This window comes from Spea bombifrons, chromosome 13 (genome assembly GCF_027358695.1).
Source record: "Spea bombifrons isolate aSpeBom1 chromosome 13, aSpeBom1.2.pri, whole genome shotgun sequence".
In the NCBI taxonomy this organism is placed as follows: Eukaryota; Metazoa; Chordata; class Amphibia; order Anura; family Pelobatidae; genus Spea; species Spea bombifrons.
This window is the reverse complement of record NC_071099.1, coordinates 19,479,650-19,501,554: the sequence shown is the minus strand read 5'-3', so window position 1 is coordinate 19,501,554 and position 21,905 is coordinate 19,479,650. Positions and strand designations below refer to the sequence as shown.

At 41.9% G+C, this 21,905-nt stretch overlaps 2 protein-coding genes across 2 annotated transcripts in view; one reads left to right on the top strand and one right to left on the bottom strand.

The window, feature by feature from the left end:
- The window catches only part of LOC128471102 (ubiquinol-cytochrome-c reductase complex assembly factor 1), a 77,168-nt gene extending 72,664 nt beyond the window's left edge, over positions 1-4,504 (bottom strand). Inside the window, exon 1 of the mRNA XM_053452961.1 lies at positions 4,498-4,504. The gene's annotated coding sequence lies outside the window, so the exon portion shown is untranslated. The remainder of the gene's footprint in view (positions 1-4,497) is intronic.
- On the top strand, positions 2,190-13,425 carry LOC128470937 (syndecan 4-A-like). Its single transcript, XM_053452787.1, has 5 exons — positions 2,190-2,356; positions 11,356-11,506; positions 12,044-12,111; positions 12,481-12,667; positions 13,002-13,425. The coding sequence occupies exons 1-5, from the start codon at positions 2,300-2,302 to the stop codon at positions 13,139-13,141; spliced, it is 603 nt and encodes a 200-aa protein (XP_053308762.1). The 5' UTR covers positions 2,190-2,299; the 3' UTR covers positions 13,142-13,425.
- The last annotated feature ends 8,480 nt before the right edge of the window (positions 13,426-21,905 follow it).

Below are 21,905 nucleotides of genomic sequence, written 5' to 3'. Positions count from 1 at the left end.
TTATATCGTTCCCCAGAGGCTAATTGTCTGCCCCTTTCCTTTTGTTTGAATTAGCTAGTTCTTAGTAGGTACATAGGAAGGAGGTCCGGTGCATAAATTACATTATCACGTGTGGCGCAATCAAATACCCATCTCCAGGTCTCGGTAGACATCGCGAAATGAAGTCTAATTACCAATACTGCCACAGCATTGTTTAACCTGTTCCTTCTAGAGTACCAATAACATAATCTTCTTGGACACATTTGGTTGCCGCAAAGTTAGCTTCTAACTGATATACCTCATATCTCCATCTTCAGCCAACCAGGCTTCCATTCACCCCGCTTATGCACAGGGTGACAGCGAATATCAGTTTGATCCTTTAATCAATACAGTAAAATGATGTAATCACGATATAGGACATGATGTCATCTTCTTTATGCTACCTCAGATAAGGTCATCTACAGGGAAATGGACCCTTGGGTGGCCATCTCTATTGAATGACTTCAGTTTATATGATTGATATTATATAATAAGATACTTAATAATAAAATGAATAGCATCAGCTATAAATACATTATTTCCATGATTTTTAGCTTTGATTTATTTGAAATTTGGAGACTTGTGTCTTTCCATTATGTAATAGACAGGTCCTATTTTATATGCCGGTACTTTTCCAAAAGAGGAGGTTTGCGCTAAAAGGGTTTAGGTGTCTCAAGTGAGTCTTCTATGTCACATAATGCTGTGTATGCAATTACACATCCATCATTCCGGGATGTAACAGAAAACGGCCGGAGTGAGAGCGCAGGCCCCGGGCAGACAAATATTGTAAACCCCCCAGGAACCAGGGTTAGCAATTTTGGGGATTACTTTTTATATTTTCATTTAATAAAGATTTTGGTAGCAGAATGTAATTAGAATTTGCGATACCTCCAGAGGACACTTCCACACTTTTTTGGGCAGGTCCGATGTAGAGCGTTTAAACAGAAGTACATGCGTTTCCTTATTGGAGTGTGAGCTTCGAGCATCGCATGATGTAATAGAGACCCTCAGTACAGACCCCGCTGGAGTCTCTGATAACCTCTCTGTAGCTTGATAAAGGGAGGACTCCCGAAAGCTCGTCTATTAGTTTAAATACGGTTAGTCCAATAAAAAAGGTATTACAAGGTTCTGCAGCATTCTTATACACTGGATACACTTATACACTGGACTAATACGGCTTCCCCAAACTACAGTCCTCTCTGTAGCTGATCACAAAGGTGCGATGGGCTACAGGGTGGTTGAAATGTGTGTGATCAAGAAAGCAAGGCTGCATACCGATGAACTGCGTGACTTGAAGAGAGAGTCGAAAGAGGAGGAAATCAAACAAATAAAACAATAGTTAAAAAAGTATCCATGGATTCTCCAATGACCCCAAGTAGATTTCTGAACAAACTGCGCTGGTCTATGATAAAGAGTAGCTGAAAAAGCTGGAAAACAGTCTAATGAATGAATAAGTAAGTAGAAAAAATGTCCAATTGTGAAGTGTTTGAAAGCGGCATTAATATATATAATAATAATAAAAAAACACCATACGGTGTACAAACCCTATGTGGGGTACTGGTGTCCTCATTGGATGTTGATTTGGTTTGCTTTTAGCAGTGACACCTATCCTGTTATTATTGTATTATTATTATTTTCTATTACAGTTTTATATCATATTAATAAATATATGTATGAATACGGTTACAAATGAAAACCCTATTTGTCCTTAAAATATATTTATATATAATGTGAGTGGGTACACACAACGAGAAAGTGGAAATTGGTCTTGTCTTGTAGTTTAAAATAAACGTAGCCCTTAAAGGGTTAAGAAAGGAAAACGTTAACATTCCGAAAGGGAAAAGTTTCATATTTCCCATATCATGAAGAAGTAGTGGGAATCAGAAAGTGGTGATCTCATAGGACAGTCAGTGATGTCATAACACACAGGATATCTCTGTACTGGAATACCCAGAGCAATAAATAGACCTCATGTCAGCCTACAAAAGGAAACAAAGGCAGAAAACAAAAAAAATTCCATGAAGTTACTCGGAAACCAAAGCCTCTTATGTCATTTCCCCTCTAAATCTCAGACAGGGAAATTCCGGTAAAGGGGGAGGGGAATGGGGCTGTTTGGGATGGGAGGGACGTCTTATAAAAAACCTCTGAAGGTAACATTGAGCGCGATAGTAAAGTTGGAGCTGCGGCGGAGCTGGTGCGGCGGTACGCGCAGTGTGGAGATAAAACGCTACATTTAGGAATCCGTGCGCTCTTTCCGGGACTCCCGCTAACCGAAGTCACCATGAATCCCGTCTTAATGATCTGCGCGCTCCTGGTATCCGCGGCAGCCGCCGAGTCGGTAAGTGACGCAATCCGCTCGCTCGTAACGCTGAATACCTGACGCGTTGCTTGTTTTAATCGCGTCGTATCGTTCTGAATGGCGGCGAGATCTCTGATCGGCTCGGAGGTTACGGAGCGGAGGGGTCCGCATTGCATGCATTCCGCGGGGGGCCGATGCCTTCGCCATAGAAATAGGATCGCGAAGTCCAGCCTCTGTGAGAGTGAGTGAGAGTTCCCACTCCCCCCCCCCTTAACTTCAAAGGAAGGCAAACTCTCCAGGACCGGGATCTCTGACCCCAATCACGCCCCGCCATCTGTATTCACAAAGTCTTCTGCCATCTATTAAAGAGTTGGCTGTAGTACGGCGGGCAATGCACGTAGTGTGTGTGTGTGTGTGTGTGTGTATGTATGTATGTGTTTGTGTGTGTGTTTGTGTGTATAATAAGTGCTATTTGTTACATTGTTTCCGTTTTATGTTTTTGTTTATCTCGGATTGTTGTAAAACGGTTCGGCGTAAAGGACCAGAAGAGACCCTCGGGCTGATATCGGGGCAGTTTTTATAGCTCTGCCGGAGTAAATACCATCAGAACCGGGACCGGTAACCATCGCTACACCCGAGTGTCTGCCTCCGGTCTCCGGATTGTCTGCCTCCGGTCTCCGGATTGTCTCCGTGCCGCGTGAGCCTCGATCCCTGACCCGTCTGATTTGTGTGCGGATTACGTGCCGCGCGCTCGGTCGGTCGGATGTGAATAAAGTTACTCCAACCCCCCACTTTTTTTTTTTCCCCCTCCCTCCCTCTGTTTGCCCAACTTTAACCCTTTGTGTCCGGCCAGTGGTTTGTGACGTTGGTACAGTGTGGGCTTCTGTCCCATTTAGGGAGCTTTTTTATGAATGATGCAGGGTTTTGATTAATGTGAGGCAACTTTGCCAGCCCCTCTCTTTAGCTAGGAACTGAGTCTGTACACAAAATATATTGGGGGGGGGATTTTGGCCTAGTTGTAAATGCCAGGATTCCCATGATTATTCAGTATTTCTTCCCTTTTCATTGTCTCATTTTCCCATTTAGTGGCAGCTTTGATTCTGGCAGCTTTGTGATGGGAAGGATAAATCCCCCCCCCATTGATATTGCCACACATTTTCTATAAACAGCTAATCTGATATCTTCAGAAGATTGACTCTTGATTTATCGCTGGTTTAAATCCATTTGACGATGGGAACCCGTTTTAAATATTCGGTCATCACACCGGTTTTCCCCACTGCTGCAAATCGCTTGCCGTGTTGCTAAAGTAAGTGAATTGGCATGTATCTAACCGCGGCGTTTAGTGTCTCTGGTATGGTTTCTGTTGTTCGAAATGATTAGTGTGGCCCTTGCCTGCCCATAAACCGATCTCCAGCTAGTATATCTTGTGAGCTTAGTTCTAGCTCGATATTCGCTTACATATTAAATACTAGCCAGGCTGATGGAAATTTCCATGTGTAAATCATGAAATGTATCCGTGTTTACAGAGTATTTTCTCAGTTATATAAACACACGGGATACAATACATTGGATAAAATACACGCCGGACTGCCTGGTCACGCAGCTGCAGCACACGTAGAATAGCTATAATTGGAATACTTCGGACACGCGTTTCACATGTATACCTTATAACAAACATGTTTTGGTGGAAGCCCATGGCTATGGCTTCCAGATGCCTGGAGGAATTTGGCTTTGATGTTCCCACACGTCATGGTACATTAGTGTTGCAACATGGGGCCTTCTGTGTCTTGCGTAATCTCACATGCAGACCCCCCCCCGTTTCCAAAAATGGACATCCTTCCGCCGCCTCCCCCCACCCCCCCTGCCGTTACAAGTTAGAGGAGTTAACAAAAATGATGAGATTTTGGCTTGCAGGATGTACCCCGGCTAAAGCCCCTAAGCCATTTAACTTTAAACTCCGAGTTGGGGTATGTTGCGTAAATGCTCCATACTTGTGTATTAAATTAACTCCGTACGATCCGCAGTAACCCACGTAGCAGCATTTGGGTGCAGCGGGGTATGGGCTTCACGTGTCTTTTGACGAATGCTCCAGTGATTCCTTAAACACTTAAATTGCGCCGGTTCAAACCGACACCAAGGCTTCCTCTATAGCATGAGGCCCCTTCGAGGGAATTGTTCACTTGTGGGCTCATTTACATATGAATAATAGTCTTGCGCAAAGAACATTATTATATTTAAGAAAAAGACCAAACTTCTCTGCGTTGTCTGGCAGCACAAGCATAACGTAGACGGTTTTGTGAATTGAGTGTCTGCTCCTGTAACTGCTGCCTCCTCGTTGCTTTCTGTCTTACGACTTCCTGCTCAGTCCTTATAGCAAAAAAGGGCAAATGCTCATGGCTGGAAAAGTTTCTGAAACGAGGTTCTTTTCACGAAGACTAAACACAAGCGTGAGGTTTTTCCCCTATAAGACCTAAATCATGTAAAAAAAAATAATAAAAATGGTAGCTTGAATGTCACGCCTCTTCTCGCAGGCACTCGTATTCACGTATATGGGAGTGAGTAAACCTATACATAACATACACACCCTTCCACTCGCTGACTAACGTCTACCTGAGTCAATAACACTTCATTTAAGTTCTTACACCCATGTCTCCGATGCCTTTGCATGGCGGTTTCACATGCGCATGACGCATCTCTATAGAACAGCTGCTGCATTCTTCATCGAGGGTTTGTTAAAGTGTTTTGGAGGGCAGACGCCGTGCTTCCTGGTGTCCTTTTGTTCAGGTCCTTCCTAGAATATCATAATGGGGGTATCTCTTATTCAATGGTTTGAATGGATAGCGGTGTTTCATAGCACACAGTAGGGAAAATGCGTGTTTACACGATCCAAAAGTTTTCTAGACTGACGTTCACACTATCTGCCGTGATGCACGTAGGACAGAAGATAACGCCGCCGTCAGCATGGCTCATGCTTTAAAGGCTTACTTTTCTGCTTGAGTCACTGTGACTAATAGTCAGATTAAGACTTGAGTCACTTGTACTGCCTTATACAGTAGAAAGACCTCTAGGACTTATATTCCGTGTACAACCTGAGCCTTTGGGGGTTTCTAAATTCAAAGATCAGTGACAATTGGTTAAGCGGCTTACTTTTTTTGCTGAAATTGCCATTTATTGAGAAAATTAACCTTAATATGCGGACCCCGGTTGAAGAGGGGATTTTCTTTTGCGCCGTATGAGTGGGGAAGTTATCGGTACTTTCCAGTTGGTCTGACAACATACTGTAGGATTATGCAATGTTTTTAAACAGCTAAAGTATTTTTGTTTTTAAGTGGGGGGGTATGATATGTTTTTACACGTTTTATTCCTAAATCGTCCCCTTATCATATTAAGGCATTTTGTACCTGTGCCATATAGCGCTGCTGTCTTGTGCTTTTGGTAAAGCTCCACACCCATAGTATAATTGCTGTATATTCTACCAGGTTTGTGAATAGACTTTTTTGTGTATTTAAAAAAAAAAAAAAAAAAAAAACGCCCCCCCCAAACAAGTTTCATAACTGCTGAAATGATCATTAATGCCCCCTCTGCCATGAGTTGCACAATTACCGTCTTGTACCGGCATGTTTCACTCCTGTAGTGCGGCGCTGGTTAGAATAGTCTATTGTATGGTGGAGGTTTTGTTATAACGGGTGCTTTTACTGATTTTCACTAACTTTTATCTTTTACAACAGAACATGGCTGTAAAACCTGTGTTCTGCAGCAAAATTATTAACTGACGAAGGTCTCCAATGCAAGCTTAGTCCTCGGTAGTGCTTAGGGGTCTGTTGGTAGTTAATGGAAGCTCCTGTGCCATAAGTAGTAGCATTGATTTTTAAGACTTCTGTTCCTCACCCTTGGTCCCATTCCATTTGTAGACGGTTGACCTGGCTGGCAGGTGGCCTATGGGTTGGATGCTGGGGTCTAATGATGGACCTTGCCGCAAGGACAATGACTGTACAAGTAAACTCCCCATTTTAAGTAGGCCACGTGAAAGATTGGAGTCGCCTTGCAACTTTTTTTTAATGCAATCTAATTTTATATATTTAGCTTTAAAGACTAAAGAAAAAGTTCCCTGGAAACTGAGATATGGCAAACATATTAATTTCCAATGGACCCTGCTTAATGGAAGACTCGTCTATTTGTTACTCAGTGCCTTTTGTAACTTGTGTCCTTAAATCTTGTGTTAATTCTATAATTACTGTCACCGCTTGTGTAATCTCATCATATGATGCTTTGTTTCAGAATCTCACTTGTATGTTTATAAGCTTACTTCTGTGTAATTAACGTTTCCATCCAATCACATATATGATATACGCCCTTTAAATTACAACACAGACGTGCCAATGCAAATTAAAGCACATGCCTGACTCCTATTACAGCAAATCCATCTTCCTTTGTCGTGTCTGATGTAATGCTGTTCTTTTTAATTGTTACGTAGCCTTCGTTAAGGGAGTAGCGCATATCCCATTCTTTCACAATCCAAAAGTTCTGCAAGAATGGATTGCATGAGCACAGGAGTAATCTTCGTAACTTGTACAAACGCATCAACTCAGTGTATGGCTTTCTGAGGAGTTTGTGCTTTCACTCCTTGATTCCATACAAAGATTGTCTTAGACCGAGAAACCAAGTGACTTTCAGATTTGGTATCCAGAAAGCTATCAAAATGTGCTTCTTCAGAGGAAAAATGTAGTTCTCGTACTCATAAGTGCCTGAGTGCCGCCTGAGTGCCGCAGGGGTGCCTTTGGTGAGATGTTGTTTACAAAGGTTTTGTTTTATGGGGATCAAAATTAGCCAAGTAACTCGTGCTCTCCTTCTGTTCCCCATCGCAGATAAGCTTGCATAGTCTGTTAAATTCTCAGGCAATAAGCTATTCTCCGGAACGCCATCCTAAAAATGTCGCAATCTTCTTACAACTCGGTCCCATTGAGTTCTGCTGAGCCTGCTGTCTGTTTTACCTGCACCCCCACATGAAGGGTTGTGATGCATTCAATAACCTTTTTTATTACTTTTTTCCTTTGAAGAGACCCAATTTTATAGTTGAGCAGCCGTGTAATAAACTTACATCCTGGTGGGGGGCGTAGGGTCTCAGATTTTGTTTCTCTGACAGACCTGCTCTTCCCCAGACGGTTCCATTACAGTGCAAATGATTCCACGCTTTGTCTGCACTCGGCCACCAGATCTCCACAAACAGCTGACCCATCGATTGGCTAACATCAGCAGGAGGTCGATCCCAAGTGGGGTTTGTACATCAGGCGCCTCTTTTATTTAGTCATTTAGGGAAGTGTTGATTTCCTATTTCGGTAAAGAATGAAATTGTGGTCTTTGTTTGGCATCATAAACATTACTGCTTGGTAGATTACTTTTGTGACAGGAATAAGGTCGGCACGGAATAATCCGCTAAATTTTCCTTTGAGGAAGTCTTGTCCAAAACAGACATTTACATTATTCCAGCATAATTGTGACTGAATTATTATAATACTTCGCTTGGTGTAAGTATATAGTGAATGACACACACAGGGGGTTTTCTGGTTCTGTTTCAGCTGGTTGGGAAGAACCTTCTTCTTCTTCTTCTTCTGGTTGTTTTTCTCATTAAGGAAAGCATTTCCTGCTAAACCAGAAAAACCCATCGGTGTTTCTGAGAAACGATTCTCAGCGCTCGCGTTCTTGGTAAAATAAACTGGATGCAGGTATCGAGGTTCTTGTTCTAGACGGCTGTTTCTTTCTCGTAGTTTAAATAATTTCTATGTTGAGTTCCAGTGCAGTTTTATTTGGGAAGTCGTCTGCGCTACGGCTGCCTTTCAATGGATGTCTGGCGGAGGCTTATTTTTGTCATTGTTCCAAAATGTGAATACATGATGTAGATGAATTGTTGCTGAAATGGCACTCGGGTCTATACCAGGGGAGTCCAACGTGCGGCCCTCCAGCTGCTGCAGGACTACATCTCCCATAATGCTCTTTCAGCTAAGGCTCTGGCTGAGGAGTATGGGAGATGTAGTCCTGCAACAGCTGGAGGGCTGCATGTTGGACGCCCCTGGTCTATACAGAAGTAAAATGTTAAGGATTACACTGAACTCCTTTTAAATATGTATATATTTTAGAGAGAGCACGATACCACGTTAGCGTTATTTGGTGTATAAACGCTGCATCATGAACTCCCTATGAAGTTTTGTTGAACTTGGTCGATGCGTTTTGTGTTCCGCCTGCCAGAAGGATAAAGCAGAGCGTGCAGGGCAGGGATAATGTAAGCGCAGCGCCGTTCTAAACTACGTTTACCTGTGTTGGCAATTTTGGGCAGATTTCTTCTGATTTTGTACGCTTGGAATTGCCCGGCCTTTCCTTTTATGGCAGCAAATGTTTGGGATGTTGCTACATTTAGCTTAAGATGTTGCAGACTTTATATATAAACTCCATTTATGGTTTGTTTCAATCTGGTGTTTTTCTATTGGTTCGTTGCTTTATGTTAAACGTTTTGCTTCGCAGAGATTGGTTTGAAGTTCTGCTCTTCATCCTTCTCTCAGAAGGTTCTGGCATGCATAAAACTGGTGGCCCTAAGTAAAGTGCCCAATAAGTTATGTATAATCCCTGTCCAATCACTGCTGGTACAGAGAAGTGCAGCTTTAATCAGATGAAAATGTTAACTTTTAACCAAGTCTTATCTCTTCCAGCCAAGGCAATCATTTTTATTTTTTGCATGTAATGTAACTGGGAATAAGAGCTGGGGGGGGTGTAGATTTAGCTGTTAAAGTTGTTGCGTGGGGCGACTTGATCTGGGCGCACACCTGTAAGGTCACTACAAAGGTGACTCCGATTTCATGCATTCTTTGATCTCATGACTGTGATGCATTCAATACAAGATCAAACATCGAAGGAGGCGTCCGCGTTGCTGTAAATCTCAAGTTACAATCTTTAGTATTTACCGTTTCCCAACTCTTATATAGCTGCATATTAAACAATGTTTATTAACCCCCCCTCACCCCCATATTTCTCCCAAGCTGATAACTGAGGGAATGTCTAAACTTCTTAAACTGCCTTTCCAGACAATCTGCTCGGGTCTTATAACAGATGCACCCCAATGTATCGCTTTGTACTAGACATGCGCGGGTAACCTCCATAGTGTACCAAGGAACTAACTGAGTGTCTGAGCCGATGAGGGGGTATGAAGAAAGGGCAATTCTGGTCAAATGTAGCGTAAGTGGAGCAATCTCAATGAACACCACATTGTTTGCTATGGAGATCGCGCCGCTTCTGCACCAATACTGATCGCCAGACCCTGACTGGGCTTCAAAACATCGCATGTCGGCTGCACTTAAATCTTTGTTACTTCTGGCCTTAAAGTGCCGCGGTTGCCTTGTCCTCGGCTGTGTGGCCCAGTAAAAAGACTAACAGAACTGTGAACTGTAGGTAATCCACCTGAAAAAGAGAGAAACCATGTCATCTGTGGCTTGGGGGGGGTGATGGGGAGGAATCGCATGACTAGTTAAGGGTAGAGAAACTCAAACCATTGCACGCTTGAAGCTGCCCATTGTAGTCCTCTGACAACAAAGTGTTTTTTCCAACAAAGCCGGCACAAAACATGGGACTGGTCTCATGACCAAAGTCTTTTATCTGATCCTCCCGCTGCTCGTACGATTATTCTGCAGATATAAGCGGAGGCTTTTCTATTCTTTTTCATGTAGCCTTATTTTATACATGTTAGCCGTTCGTCGACTGGTTGTGTTGAAGGTAGTAAAGTCTCTTCAGTCTGAGAACATGCCGTGAGTCCGTTCATGGTAAGCCGCTGTAACCAAGAAAGGGGGGAAAAAACCTTGTATCTAAGGGGCATCTAACAGGACAGAAATCTATAGATTATTAAATCATCGCTACATTAGAGGCAGCTTTTATTACAGTATTTATGCAACGCATGACCTTGTTGAGTACAGTGCGTTACTTAGAAGAAGTTAAATATTACCCTCGCTGAACAGAACATACCTGATATTGTGTGCGCAAGCCTTTTAACCCTTTCATGCATCCAGTTATAATGTTTATATTTTTTAACTCTTACTACTTGTGATCAAAGCAAATGTTATGAAAACGATCACGTTTGTGCATTTAAAATCACACAAAATAAAATAAAAAACCTTCTACAAACCAAAAGAGCCCTTCAATTGACATATTGGTAAATATCAGCAAGAATTAGATAATCTGCAGATGCATATAACAACGTCCTTAACCACCGATAATTAACCTCTAGTTGAAGTATAATGGGTGCCGAGGTACACCTGAGGAAAGTAAGCCGGACTCCATGTGGGCTGCTTGTCTCTGTAATAATGGTTATCAGGAGCGTAGATCACGGTAATTACCAAGTACTTTCTGGGACTTTTTGTAGATGCAGTTTATGGAATATGTTGTGTAACAAAATCACCCGGGACGATTCTAGGGAAGCTCATGGTGCCAGACTCTGAATGTATTTCAGACGTTGTTGTTGTTGTTTGTTAATGTTGTTGTTGTTGTAGTATTGTGTACGTTGATGTCCCTCGTAATCCAGGCAAGACCTTTTTAGGTTTATATGCATTGTTCCTTTCCCCCATTGTGGTATCCAGTAAAACGTTGTATGCCTGCATTTTGTTGGGTGTGTTGAATTAAAGCAGGTGTGGCTGCAAACGCCGCCGGGGAAAAAACTGTTTATTGCAATAAAATATCCATGAGAAGAAAATGTTTACTTAACAATGCTGCTGGATTAACCCTTTGAAGATGAGACGATATAGGTACATAAGCACGCTTTGTGCTAAGGGTCCTGCTGATCTATGGTGCCTGCTTGGAAAGACTCAAACCTGACTCTGCCACGATGGCAAACGAAGTGCTGTTTAGGGTACCTCGCCGGCGGCCGTACGATGTCGGGGGCACAGCTGCTTTGATGCCGTGTCTTCCAGTGGCTCGTCTCCCCATCGCCCCTCGCTGGCATGTGTGTGAAACGCGAAAGCAGCAGTGTTCCAGCTCACTGACCGTCTTTTATTTTCCATTAGATACGGGAGACGGAAACGATGGACAGGAGGGGATTCTATGACTATGAATCTTCCGGGTCTCTGCCAGATGATGAGGATATTGAAGAATCCATAGAAGATTCGGACTACGACGAGGATTCCTTCGACTACGAATCAGGCTCTGGGGATCCAGGTATGAATCTAAGCGACCGCTGAAGAGATTACTGGGGAGTTCTGTTGGGTTTTTTCTTCCGGTTTTTGGGATGCTTTGGTATGATGGATATAGGGTAGGGGGGGTTTATATATATACTCTGTGACGTGCATGTATGTGCATTTTCTGATTCCTATGAGTATAATTCCTGTCTTTTCAAACCAACGCATGTCCCAGCTGGAAAATTGTATAGGGTGTGATTATGAGACTCTGCAAAACAAGGTTTTATTGTAGGGGAAACCTGCGTTTTAAATAATCGTGTTGCTCTTAACTCCTATAACTCCTCTTACCGAGATTTTCGCTATCCTCGAGTGTAAAGAGGCTTGCAATGCGGTTTTTTGCTTTAAGGTGGACTCTCTGCAGCAAACCTCAAGCTAAGAATTGATACAACTTACAATTGCGACCTGGTGTTGGAGACACAAATGTGTATAAGAATAATACGTAGAAAGAGCTGGTTTTTCCTAAAAGGGACTTGCCAAACGCTTACGAAAATTATATAAACTTATTTGCGTCTAACTTTTCAGTATTTTAATCCCAGTATTTCTTGTCCTATAGATCACATTCACTCCACTGCGGAAACACCGACTGTAAGTGTTCTTTATTTCTATTCATTATTATTATTATTATTATTATTATTATGCTTTTACCAGCCTTGGGCGGCAGCGCGTTACACCTTGTAGAAAACCTCGCCGGCATCATGATGCTGAAGTCATGTGACCACTCATGGTACATTCCAGAGCAAACCATGTGTGCGAATAATGCTGGCTTACTGGCATGCAAAATGGGTTTTCTGTCCAATGTGTGGCGTTGTTGTTGTTGTTGTTGTTTTTTCCTCCCATACAAATGGCTAAAGTGTCAGCTTTATTTGTCCTTTATTTTTGTAAATGCCTGTACGGGATTGGTTCGGGGATTGATTGGTTTCTGTCTTTAACGTAATTTTTTTTCAATCTTGCTAGATCACTATGGGTAACCGAATTCCTGAGGGTAACAGAGATGTGAAGACTACAATCCATGACAATGATTTAAACAACGAAATCTTAACTGACAAGAAATCAAATCCGGTGGATCTCGAGCCATCAAATGAGATCTTATTGCCCAGCACCGCTAATGAAAGCATCTTCCAAAGAACAGAAGTAGTTGTTGGTGAGTAACGCTTGGCGTTGTAACGGTGGGTTTGGGTCGTTTTCTATGTGTTCTGTGGCGGGGTACCCCGTAATGTATTGTGTTTTATTATAATTTTGCTTTAAAAAAAAAAAAAAAACCTGTTCCAAATACGCTGCTCGCTTTGGAGGTGAAAATTAATGAAAGATGTTAAAATGCCTCTTTATACAGTTAAGGATCCCCGTCTCCGAGCGGTCGAGCTCGGTTTAATTAAACGGGTCTGGGAGCTGGAACTTTTTGTAAATGGTCTCTGTGGGATCTGAAGTAATTTATTTTGTGATTGTATTTTTACCGATTGTATCGCTTTTGTCCCCAGCTCTTGTCGCCGGTGCACTCGTTGGGTTGCTGTTTGCCGTCTTTATCATCGTTGCTGTAATCGTGCGAAGAAAAATTCCAAATGGCTGCGACTCTGTCAAGAAACCCATCTATACAAAAACTTCCACGATGGAGGTGTAAAGGACCCTCGTCGCTTACAGACTGATTACAGACTTCTGAATGCGTCTGGAAACTGAGATGCACTTGGTGAATTACAAACGCATTCACTGTCCCAATAACCAAAACTGATTTTTACAAAATCTTCTATGGCTTGACAAAATATGTAATCGTACATGCTGGTAACGACCTCTAAAAACATGGACAGTGCCGGTATTTGAGAAAAAATCACCCAAGGATCTCTGGAGATGCACCATACACTACTTAAAGTGGACCTTTAATAATAAACGCTAATTCTTCTCGGTATAATTTAATGGTCGCTGGATCGTGAAGCTATTCTGTAAAACATCTCCCCATCTCACAAAACGCCAAAACCGTATATTATGCAGTCTGTGGTATGTACAAAAAGGACACGAGGCACAGATGCTGCTATGAAGCCCCTGGGCGCCTTTTGCTTAAGGGAACAAGAACCTCAGAATGTATTTTGTGCAGACAGATTTGGAACCCCCCCCCCATCACGGTCTTTTCTACCATCTTGCGCATCACTGATCTTCCAAACGAGTCATTTGATTGTCTATAAAGCGAGATTGGCGGCTCTAGTGATCCATTCCTCCAACTAAGGACCCTAAATATAACCTGGTTTTCTAGAAAAGAAACCCCGACCTCTCGGTACACATGCCATGTATTCCAAATGATCCAGTAGAGCTCATAAGTAGGTACCAATTTGTTTTTTGGTTTTTTTGCGTCTATTCTGTGTTGATTTTGTATATAATACTTTAGAATGATCTGGTACCAGCGCATGTATGGGGAAAATATACAACTCTACTAATAGGTGCCTTACAGACTTATTTTTACATATTGTTGCGGTAAAACACTTTAATGGTTAATATGGCTAAGCTTGGTATTAAAGGATGTGTTTTATAGTGAATAATATACTAGATTTACATTATCTTTTTAATATCAATGGTTTGTAGAAATTTTTTCTAAAAAAAAAATAAAATTCTACTTTTTTAATTTAACTTTCCATGTTTCATCTTATGTTTACTGTTGTATGTATATATGTTTGTTTGTTTTTGTTTTTTCTCCCCCCCATGGGCATTCTTTTGAAATACGTAGGCAGTTATTTCTCCCCCCCCCCCCTGTATTTAAAAATGGTTTAACTTTTGTATATTGTTTGCATTTCCGTATAATGTATGGCGCATATACTATTGTTGCAGCTATTAAATATTTATATTACACACACTGTATAGTACGAGTCTTTCTTATACATGGGGGGGGGTGAGTGTGTATGTACCCATATTGTGATGTTTGATTTCGATTGTTTTTATTAAATGTGAAAAAATAGTTGATGTCTAACTAGTAAAACTTTTTTTTTCTTATAGTGTAGTCCCATATTCAGGCTTTTTTATTTTTTGGGGGGTGTCTTACATTCAGGGTCATCTTATTATCGAGCAAATACAGTAATTACAGTTTATATAACATGGAAATTGTGACTTTAAGAAATGAGGGCTGAGGTCACTCGCACTGAATAGAAAGCAGACTTACTCTTCCGCTCTAGCCGTCAGGAGACACAATGTAGTTTGAGTATGCGTACTGTTACCTCTGGAAGCGATCGTAAATGAGGACTGCGGCGATGCCCCCCGCACACGCTGTATGAAGTGCTCACAAGTTTCAGATGCTGTTCCGAAGATCAACTCAAAATAAAAAAGTTAATCGGAAAGAGCTCCGTGTGGGTGGCAGAAGCTCTGATTTATTAATCTGTGGATGTGATCCAGGGCCAGTTTAAGCTTTGATGCCACGTCCAGGAAGCTCTGATTTATTAATTTGTGGATGTGATCCTGTAAGGTCTGATTAATGGTCTATCGTATACCAATCTCTAGCTGGGTTATGAGAACGGGGCTATAATTCTATGACCGGGGCTATTGCTGTGGTATGGCCCTGCTGAAATACCTATTCAATAGCAGCGATCTATCTCAAACCTGTTCCACTTCATTTCTTTTCCAGAATGCGGTTTCACGCCCCGACATACCTGATGGCAAAATGTCTTCCTATTGACAAACTCTCTTTAAATGCAAAAAGCTGACTAATTTGCACCGGTTAAACTGGCTTTGACCAGAATTCGGTATTCACTTTGTCGTAAGTCTGAAGTAGCTGACAACCACGTCTACAATCTACAGACTACGCAGCAGCTTTGGCCCCAGGATTTTAAATGTCCGTACGAGTGACTCTATTGGTCGCCTGCAGGGGCCCCCTCTTTCATCAACCAGACGAGCCCCCTGCTGGCGACCAATAGAGTCGCTTGTACAGACTTTTAAAATCCTGGTGCCGCAACTTGGCCAGCAGAGATCACTGGTCTCCCCGCTCCGACAGTTAAAGGTCCTTACAGGCTGGTTTATTGCACCAGGGGTCTCTGCCGGCCAAGTTGCGCCGTCAGGAGTTGAGTGAGCCTATTGGTCGCCTGCAGGGGCCTCCTCTGGCATCAATCAATTGGTTATTATTTTTCCCCATGTATTTTCATCATGACCTGCTGCTCACGTAATTATCAGCCTTCCAGCTGCTCTGTCCAGAGATCCTGTTCTATTCAGTGCTTTTTCCCGTAGACACTGCTTGCCTCTTATGCGCAGTGCGATTAATCAAGGAAGACAACATATTAATGATGTTTTCCTGATTAACTTGAATAGGACTGACATCCATAACAGACTCGGCTATCCTTCTCGGAGATTAATGGATCACCTCCTGTGAGCCTGTCTCTCTTCACCAGTCTCTGCCTCAACTTTCTCTCTAATGCCTTACGTTGCATCCTTCAAAATTCCATTTTTTTTTTAATCTAAAATGAATTTATAAATGTCATAAATTGTGAATTTTTGCAGTAATTGTTTCTTCTTTTGTTTTCAGTAAATATGATTGTATGAAGCAGAGTATCTTTTGGAATCTGGCAATCATGTTATTTATGTTTTGTGTTTCAAATTAAGTGAAAATTTAAAATCTTATAATTACATTAATCTTATTTGTAGAAAAGCCGTATATGATCAGTTTGACGTGTTGGCTATTTATGCCGCAGTGAATGTGTACAATCTGCTATGTGTGGCCATAGCAACAGTCAGAGCCTTTTCTGCAAATACTTTGTAGGCAAACCAGATATCTCACATTCTTCAGAATAAATGGTATTTGTTTAAATATGCTTGCAGGGGCCTCAGGTATTTTTGGAAGGCAATTCACAAGAATTTTGTCATAATCTGTTTGTTTGGACAAATGCATATTTAACCCTTTAAAGACAGAGCTGTTATTTTTATATACACACACACACACACACACACACACACACACACACACACACACACACACACACCAGGACAGGCTCTACCACACCGACACACCCAAACGGACGATGGCCGTTTTCAATGCAGCTCAGTGGCTGTTTTGAAATTTGCACGCACGGCGCACTCTCATGTTACCCGTTTCTTTCTACTTAAAAAAAACATTTTCCACCTTTCTTCTCTGTCCCACCACACCCGTACCACTATCATATCTCAGTGCATAAGATCTTACCACCCAGATCAAAGACAAGATTGAAACTGATGAGCCTTTGTCACTCTTCATTCTTTCTAACACCTTGTTCCCTTGACACCATCCCATCACATTAAGTGTCCCCCTTCCATTTGCCCACAACTTACCCACCAATCTTTCTGTGAATCTGTACCAACAATTTTTAAGCATGTTCTAATTAAACAGTTTCCAAAAATTCCCACTTCTCTGCTTAACTAATTTCCTCTCTTCTAATCCCCTGGCCCTTTCACTATACCTTTTCGCTATACCCCTTGGCTATACCCCTTCACTATACCCCTTCACTATACCAAAACGCCTGTAACAAAAGTATTCAATGACTTGCTCTATGCCCAAGTCAAAGGTCACTTTCCTGCTAATACTCCTGGACCTCTCTGCTGCCTTTGATACTCTTGATCGCCACCTTCTTCTCGAGTTGCTTTCTTCTATAGGTGTATGAAATACAGCTCTCTTCTGGATGTCGTCATCCCTATCTAGTCACTCTTTCTCTGGGAAGACATACTTCACGTCCTCTGTCTTTTCACTTCATCTCCTGTTAAACTAATCAACTCAATTAGTTTCTAGCATCACCTATGTGCATGTTCAGGGCCGGCCTTTGGGGTGTGCGACCTGTGCGACCGCACAGGGCGCCACACTCCAGGGGGCGCCGGCGGGTCCTCCCCCGCCGCCGCTGCTGCCGCCGCCGCCGCCACGGGGTCCTCCGCCGCTGCTGCTGCCGCCGCCGCCGCGGGGTCCTCCTCCGCTGCCCCCTCTGCACCTAAATGAAAACGTTGTTTTCTTTTGTTGTTGGTTTTTTTTAACTTTATTTAACAACCTCCATGTTAAATAAAGTTTTTTTTAACTTTATTTAACATGGAGGATGTTAAATAAAGTTAAAAAAACCAACAACAAAAAAAAACAACAATGTTTTCATTTATGTCCCGGGCAGGGGCGCCGAGCGGTTGCTCGTGAAGTTCTCAGCAACCGCTCGACGCCCCTTACTCTCCGTCGCGGTGCCGGCGCTCAACATGAAATGCCGGCAGGACTCCTCAAGGTAAGTTAGGATAAGGAGAAGTAGGGAGAGCAGTTTGAAGGAAGGGGCAGAGGGGGGGTAGTTTGAAGGGGTAGAGGGGGGGTAGTTGGAAGGGGCAGAGGGGGGGTAGTTGGAAGGGGCAGAGGGGAGTAGTTTGAAGGGGCATAGGGGGGTAGTTTGAAGGGGCAGGGGGGGTAGTTTGAAGGGGCAGGGGGGGGCGCCAGAGGAGTAGTTCGCACAGGGCGCCGGAACACCTAAGGCCGGCTCTGTCCATGTTTGCCAGTCCCATATTTCAAGCCTTTCTTGGGGGTCTAGTGCTAGAGGTGAAGCAATGCACCATCCAGAATGGCTTTGTAAATGTTATTGGAAGCAGAGCAGAAATGGGTAATTTGGCTCATGAACGGCTTATTTTAATTCCTGGCTTCTTGCAATTTATTATGTATTCTCGGTACCAGCCACACGGTGTCAGTATTACTGCAAGCTATTTCCATGACTGCTACTTGTCACGGTACAGTTATAAGACAGAGGAATTCACAACCTGCATTAAAAAAAAAAATGTTAAAAACCATTCATGAAGATCACAGCATACCTAGAACAGTATTATTATTATTATTATTTCTATAGTATAGACATTGTTTCTCTGTACGAACCCTCAGCACAGGAAAAAATAAAATAGTGGGTAATTTGACAGACCTTAATATATGGTATTGCAATTGTTTTGTTTTTTAATATTTCACTTATTTTTTTTTTTTACCTTTTCCATATCCCTTACGTTTTTCTATTCTTCTTCATTTTTGATTATTTTCTTTTTATAGGAAGAGATCCCTTTTTATCTGCACTACACGGTTATCAACAAGCATGGATTCCTAGTTAGCAGGGGAGCAATCAGAGATACCAGCAAGGTCCTTCAAAGACATTCTAAAGCCACTGTGAAGAGGCTGGGTGTACCGGTACCTCCATACGGTAGCACAGAGGTCTAAGTACGTAATACATGCCCCTGTCACGCTTTGCTTCTTCCCTTGCGACCTGGAAGACCCCAGCAGGTTGGCTCACTGCAGCAGCACTTCCCACCGGACCACAGGCCAAACCGGCCAGCAGCATCCCTCCAACGATGTCCGGTACCGCTTTAAGTGAAGCCGCATATCGCTGTAGGTAATTCTTTTTGGCATTCCTGCTATAGTAACTCTCTGGAATTGCTTAATTGCTGAATTATTCTTTATAAGACATCATACAAGTGATTCTCGGTGCTTACAGACGTGTTTGTGTTTTCATGTCTAAGGTGTGCTGTTTTCCATATTATTGATACACACGTTATGCCTCTATATACTTGGTAAATCTGTAGATATATGAAAATATAACTTTTTGGCCATATGCATCATCACACAGGGGACATCGTACATCATTCGCCACAAGTGGTATCCCATGTCCCATACAGACTCTGCGTATTGCTGTGTAAATGTTGCAAATTTAATGACGCATCCGGCATCATCGAAGGGATGATGACATCTACGCAATGTTTGTTCTGTCATTTGGCTGAAAGAGAGAATACTTGAACGGCGTCGCGTGCGCATGGAAGAAAACCAGGAACACATACTTCTCCCAACACATTGCTTCACCTAATATTAGCTAACTAGACACACAACACTATGTACAATCTCCTAAAAATCACCCGTGGGATGATTCCTTGCATTTAGCCGCGTCCCGCTGTATTTTTCCATGATTTCTCTTTTCTGTTAGGGCCTGTGTAAATTATATTGTATTTTTTAAGACAAGTCAGGATATACGACCAAAAGTATGTGAACACACCTTCTAATTATTGAGTTTTTGTGTTTCAGCCCCACTCCCATGCTACTTTTTAACAGCACTTTGTTATTTTTTTTTTTATATGTGTCGCTGTTTTACAATCGTTATGTATTTTTTATTTTCCTTTCCTCTTTGGTTTATTTTGGTTCTACAGTATATAACAAATGCCCGTTCCCCTATGCCATCACAAAGACCGCTCACAGTAGTAACTACTATTATGTCTGGGGTTTATCTATACAAACAGTGGAATTCTTGTACAACCCAAATTTACACAGATATTTTTCGAAGCATAAAAACCCCATTCTTTCTATATCCGTGATGCTGGTTACACAACCTTTGCTCTTGTGAAAATCCGCCCGACATGTTATAGAGAACTTGCTAGCAGCCGTTTGTATCCTATAGGAAATCTTTCTCTGAAATATCCCTTTTAATCTACGATTCAAACAGAGGCTTCTTTGTCGCGCGGCTACGGCGGCTTCTAACCCATGTGTGATTCTCCGCAATGTAACTCAAGGAATGCCAAATATGAATAGAGAAAGGAAGAATTGTTAAGAAAGCATGGATTCCCTTTTTCCAACCTGAAACTGACTTTGTATAAGCATAGAAAAATATTAATTTACAGCCGAAGCTATTTCCAGACCTGGAGAAATAAAGTTAACCCACGAAGGAGAGAGGCAGTAGGAGGCAGTAATAAAGGAGCAGCTTTGTTGGCAATGAAGTTCAGTTTATTATTCTTTTCGTTATGAGTGTATTCTTGTTACACATAGTAACACAGTGTGATGTTTTATAAAATAGCCTGTGGCGCTCCAATTGGTTGATGCCAGAGGAGGACCCTGCAGGCGACCAATAGAGTCGTTCGCACGGCCCCTTAACCCCTAGCGGCGACCCTACGGATTTCCGCTTCCGTTAACCCCTGCGATGCTGCAGAGATAAGGTAGGCTAAATGGGGAAGGGACCGGGGAGATTAGTAGACGAAGACGGACACCAAGATTCTTCGCGTTGTGTGTCTTCGTCTTCGTGTACGTTTTACCGCCGCTATCTTCGCTTCTTCGTTTCTTCGGGATGAACATAAAACGCACTCTTCGTGTTCGAAGAGCTAACATATGAATACAGAATATAAATGTATAATATAATAAATACATAAAATATAATATATAAAAATTGTAAAGGACACTGAGACGACTATAAAAAAGCCCGGAGTGGAAGTCTTTATTTAAACCCAGTGGAAAAAGGGTTTCAATTTTATGAATCCAAAAAGTTTCTTTGTAAAAGTTTGTTAGTTCTATCACCCCTTTTCCACGTGGAAGGTATAAAGTGAATCACCGTAAATTTGACATTTTGAAGAACAACTTTGGGACAGGTGTAAAAATGCTATGGAACTTGATCAATTTTTTGGGTCTCATATGTTCCAAAATTCTAACCTTTAATGATCTAGTGGATTCTCCCACATACTGAATACCACACGAGATAAAATTTTATTTTGTTTTTATATATTTTTTTTATATTTATTTTTATTTTATTTTAAGTTATTTTTGACACTGACATATGCTAATTTAGAGAATAAAATGTACCGTATGTAATAAAAGAAAAGACATTAACAATAGAAACAATGCTTAGAAAACTTTGCATTAAATGTTTTGAGATGAATCTAAAGTACTGTATGTAACCGTTGTAACCGTTGTACTTTGCTGAGCTAAGGTCATTCTTATACGTAGGGTCTGCCTTTACCGTATTTAAGCAAATATTTAAATAATTGATGAATAGAAGCAGCATGCTTTAAAAAAAAAAACCCACTGTATAATTTGTGAAAACCTATGATCTCCTAAATATTCTATTCACTGATGCCATCCTGTGAGGTTTTAGAGTTTAAATAAACGTCGTCCCCTACCCTCCTCTCAACATGAGGAACTTAATTCCAACTATATATAGTATACCATCACGTATACAAAGGTAGGCCACAATAAAGCGATTCTTTTGGTTTAAATGTTGCACACAATTTACATTTTTTCAAATTGAATTTTTACCCGTATTTTGTAACTACACTTTTTGGATGAGTGCAGAGATGGGACCAGTCATTGGTGTTCCTGTACTATAAAAAGTTATTTATCTACAGCCCCCTTTGCCTCTGAATCAGAGCCTTTTGGTGAGTAAAGACTGGGGCTTCACATGGAAATAATGGAGAATGCCTAAAATGCCGTTCCCTGCTGTGGAACACCAGAGAAGATCACGCAGATGAGAAGCCAAGGCTGGGTTTGGTTTGGGTTGGAGATACAGCAATCAGAGATCACAAAAGAGAGTGCTCCCCAAATGATAGAGTTTCTTCTCCCCAAAAGATAGTTTCTTCTCCCCAAAAGATAGAGTTTCTTCTCCCCAATTGCCATGCCTGTTGCTGAGAACTATTGGGCTCCC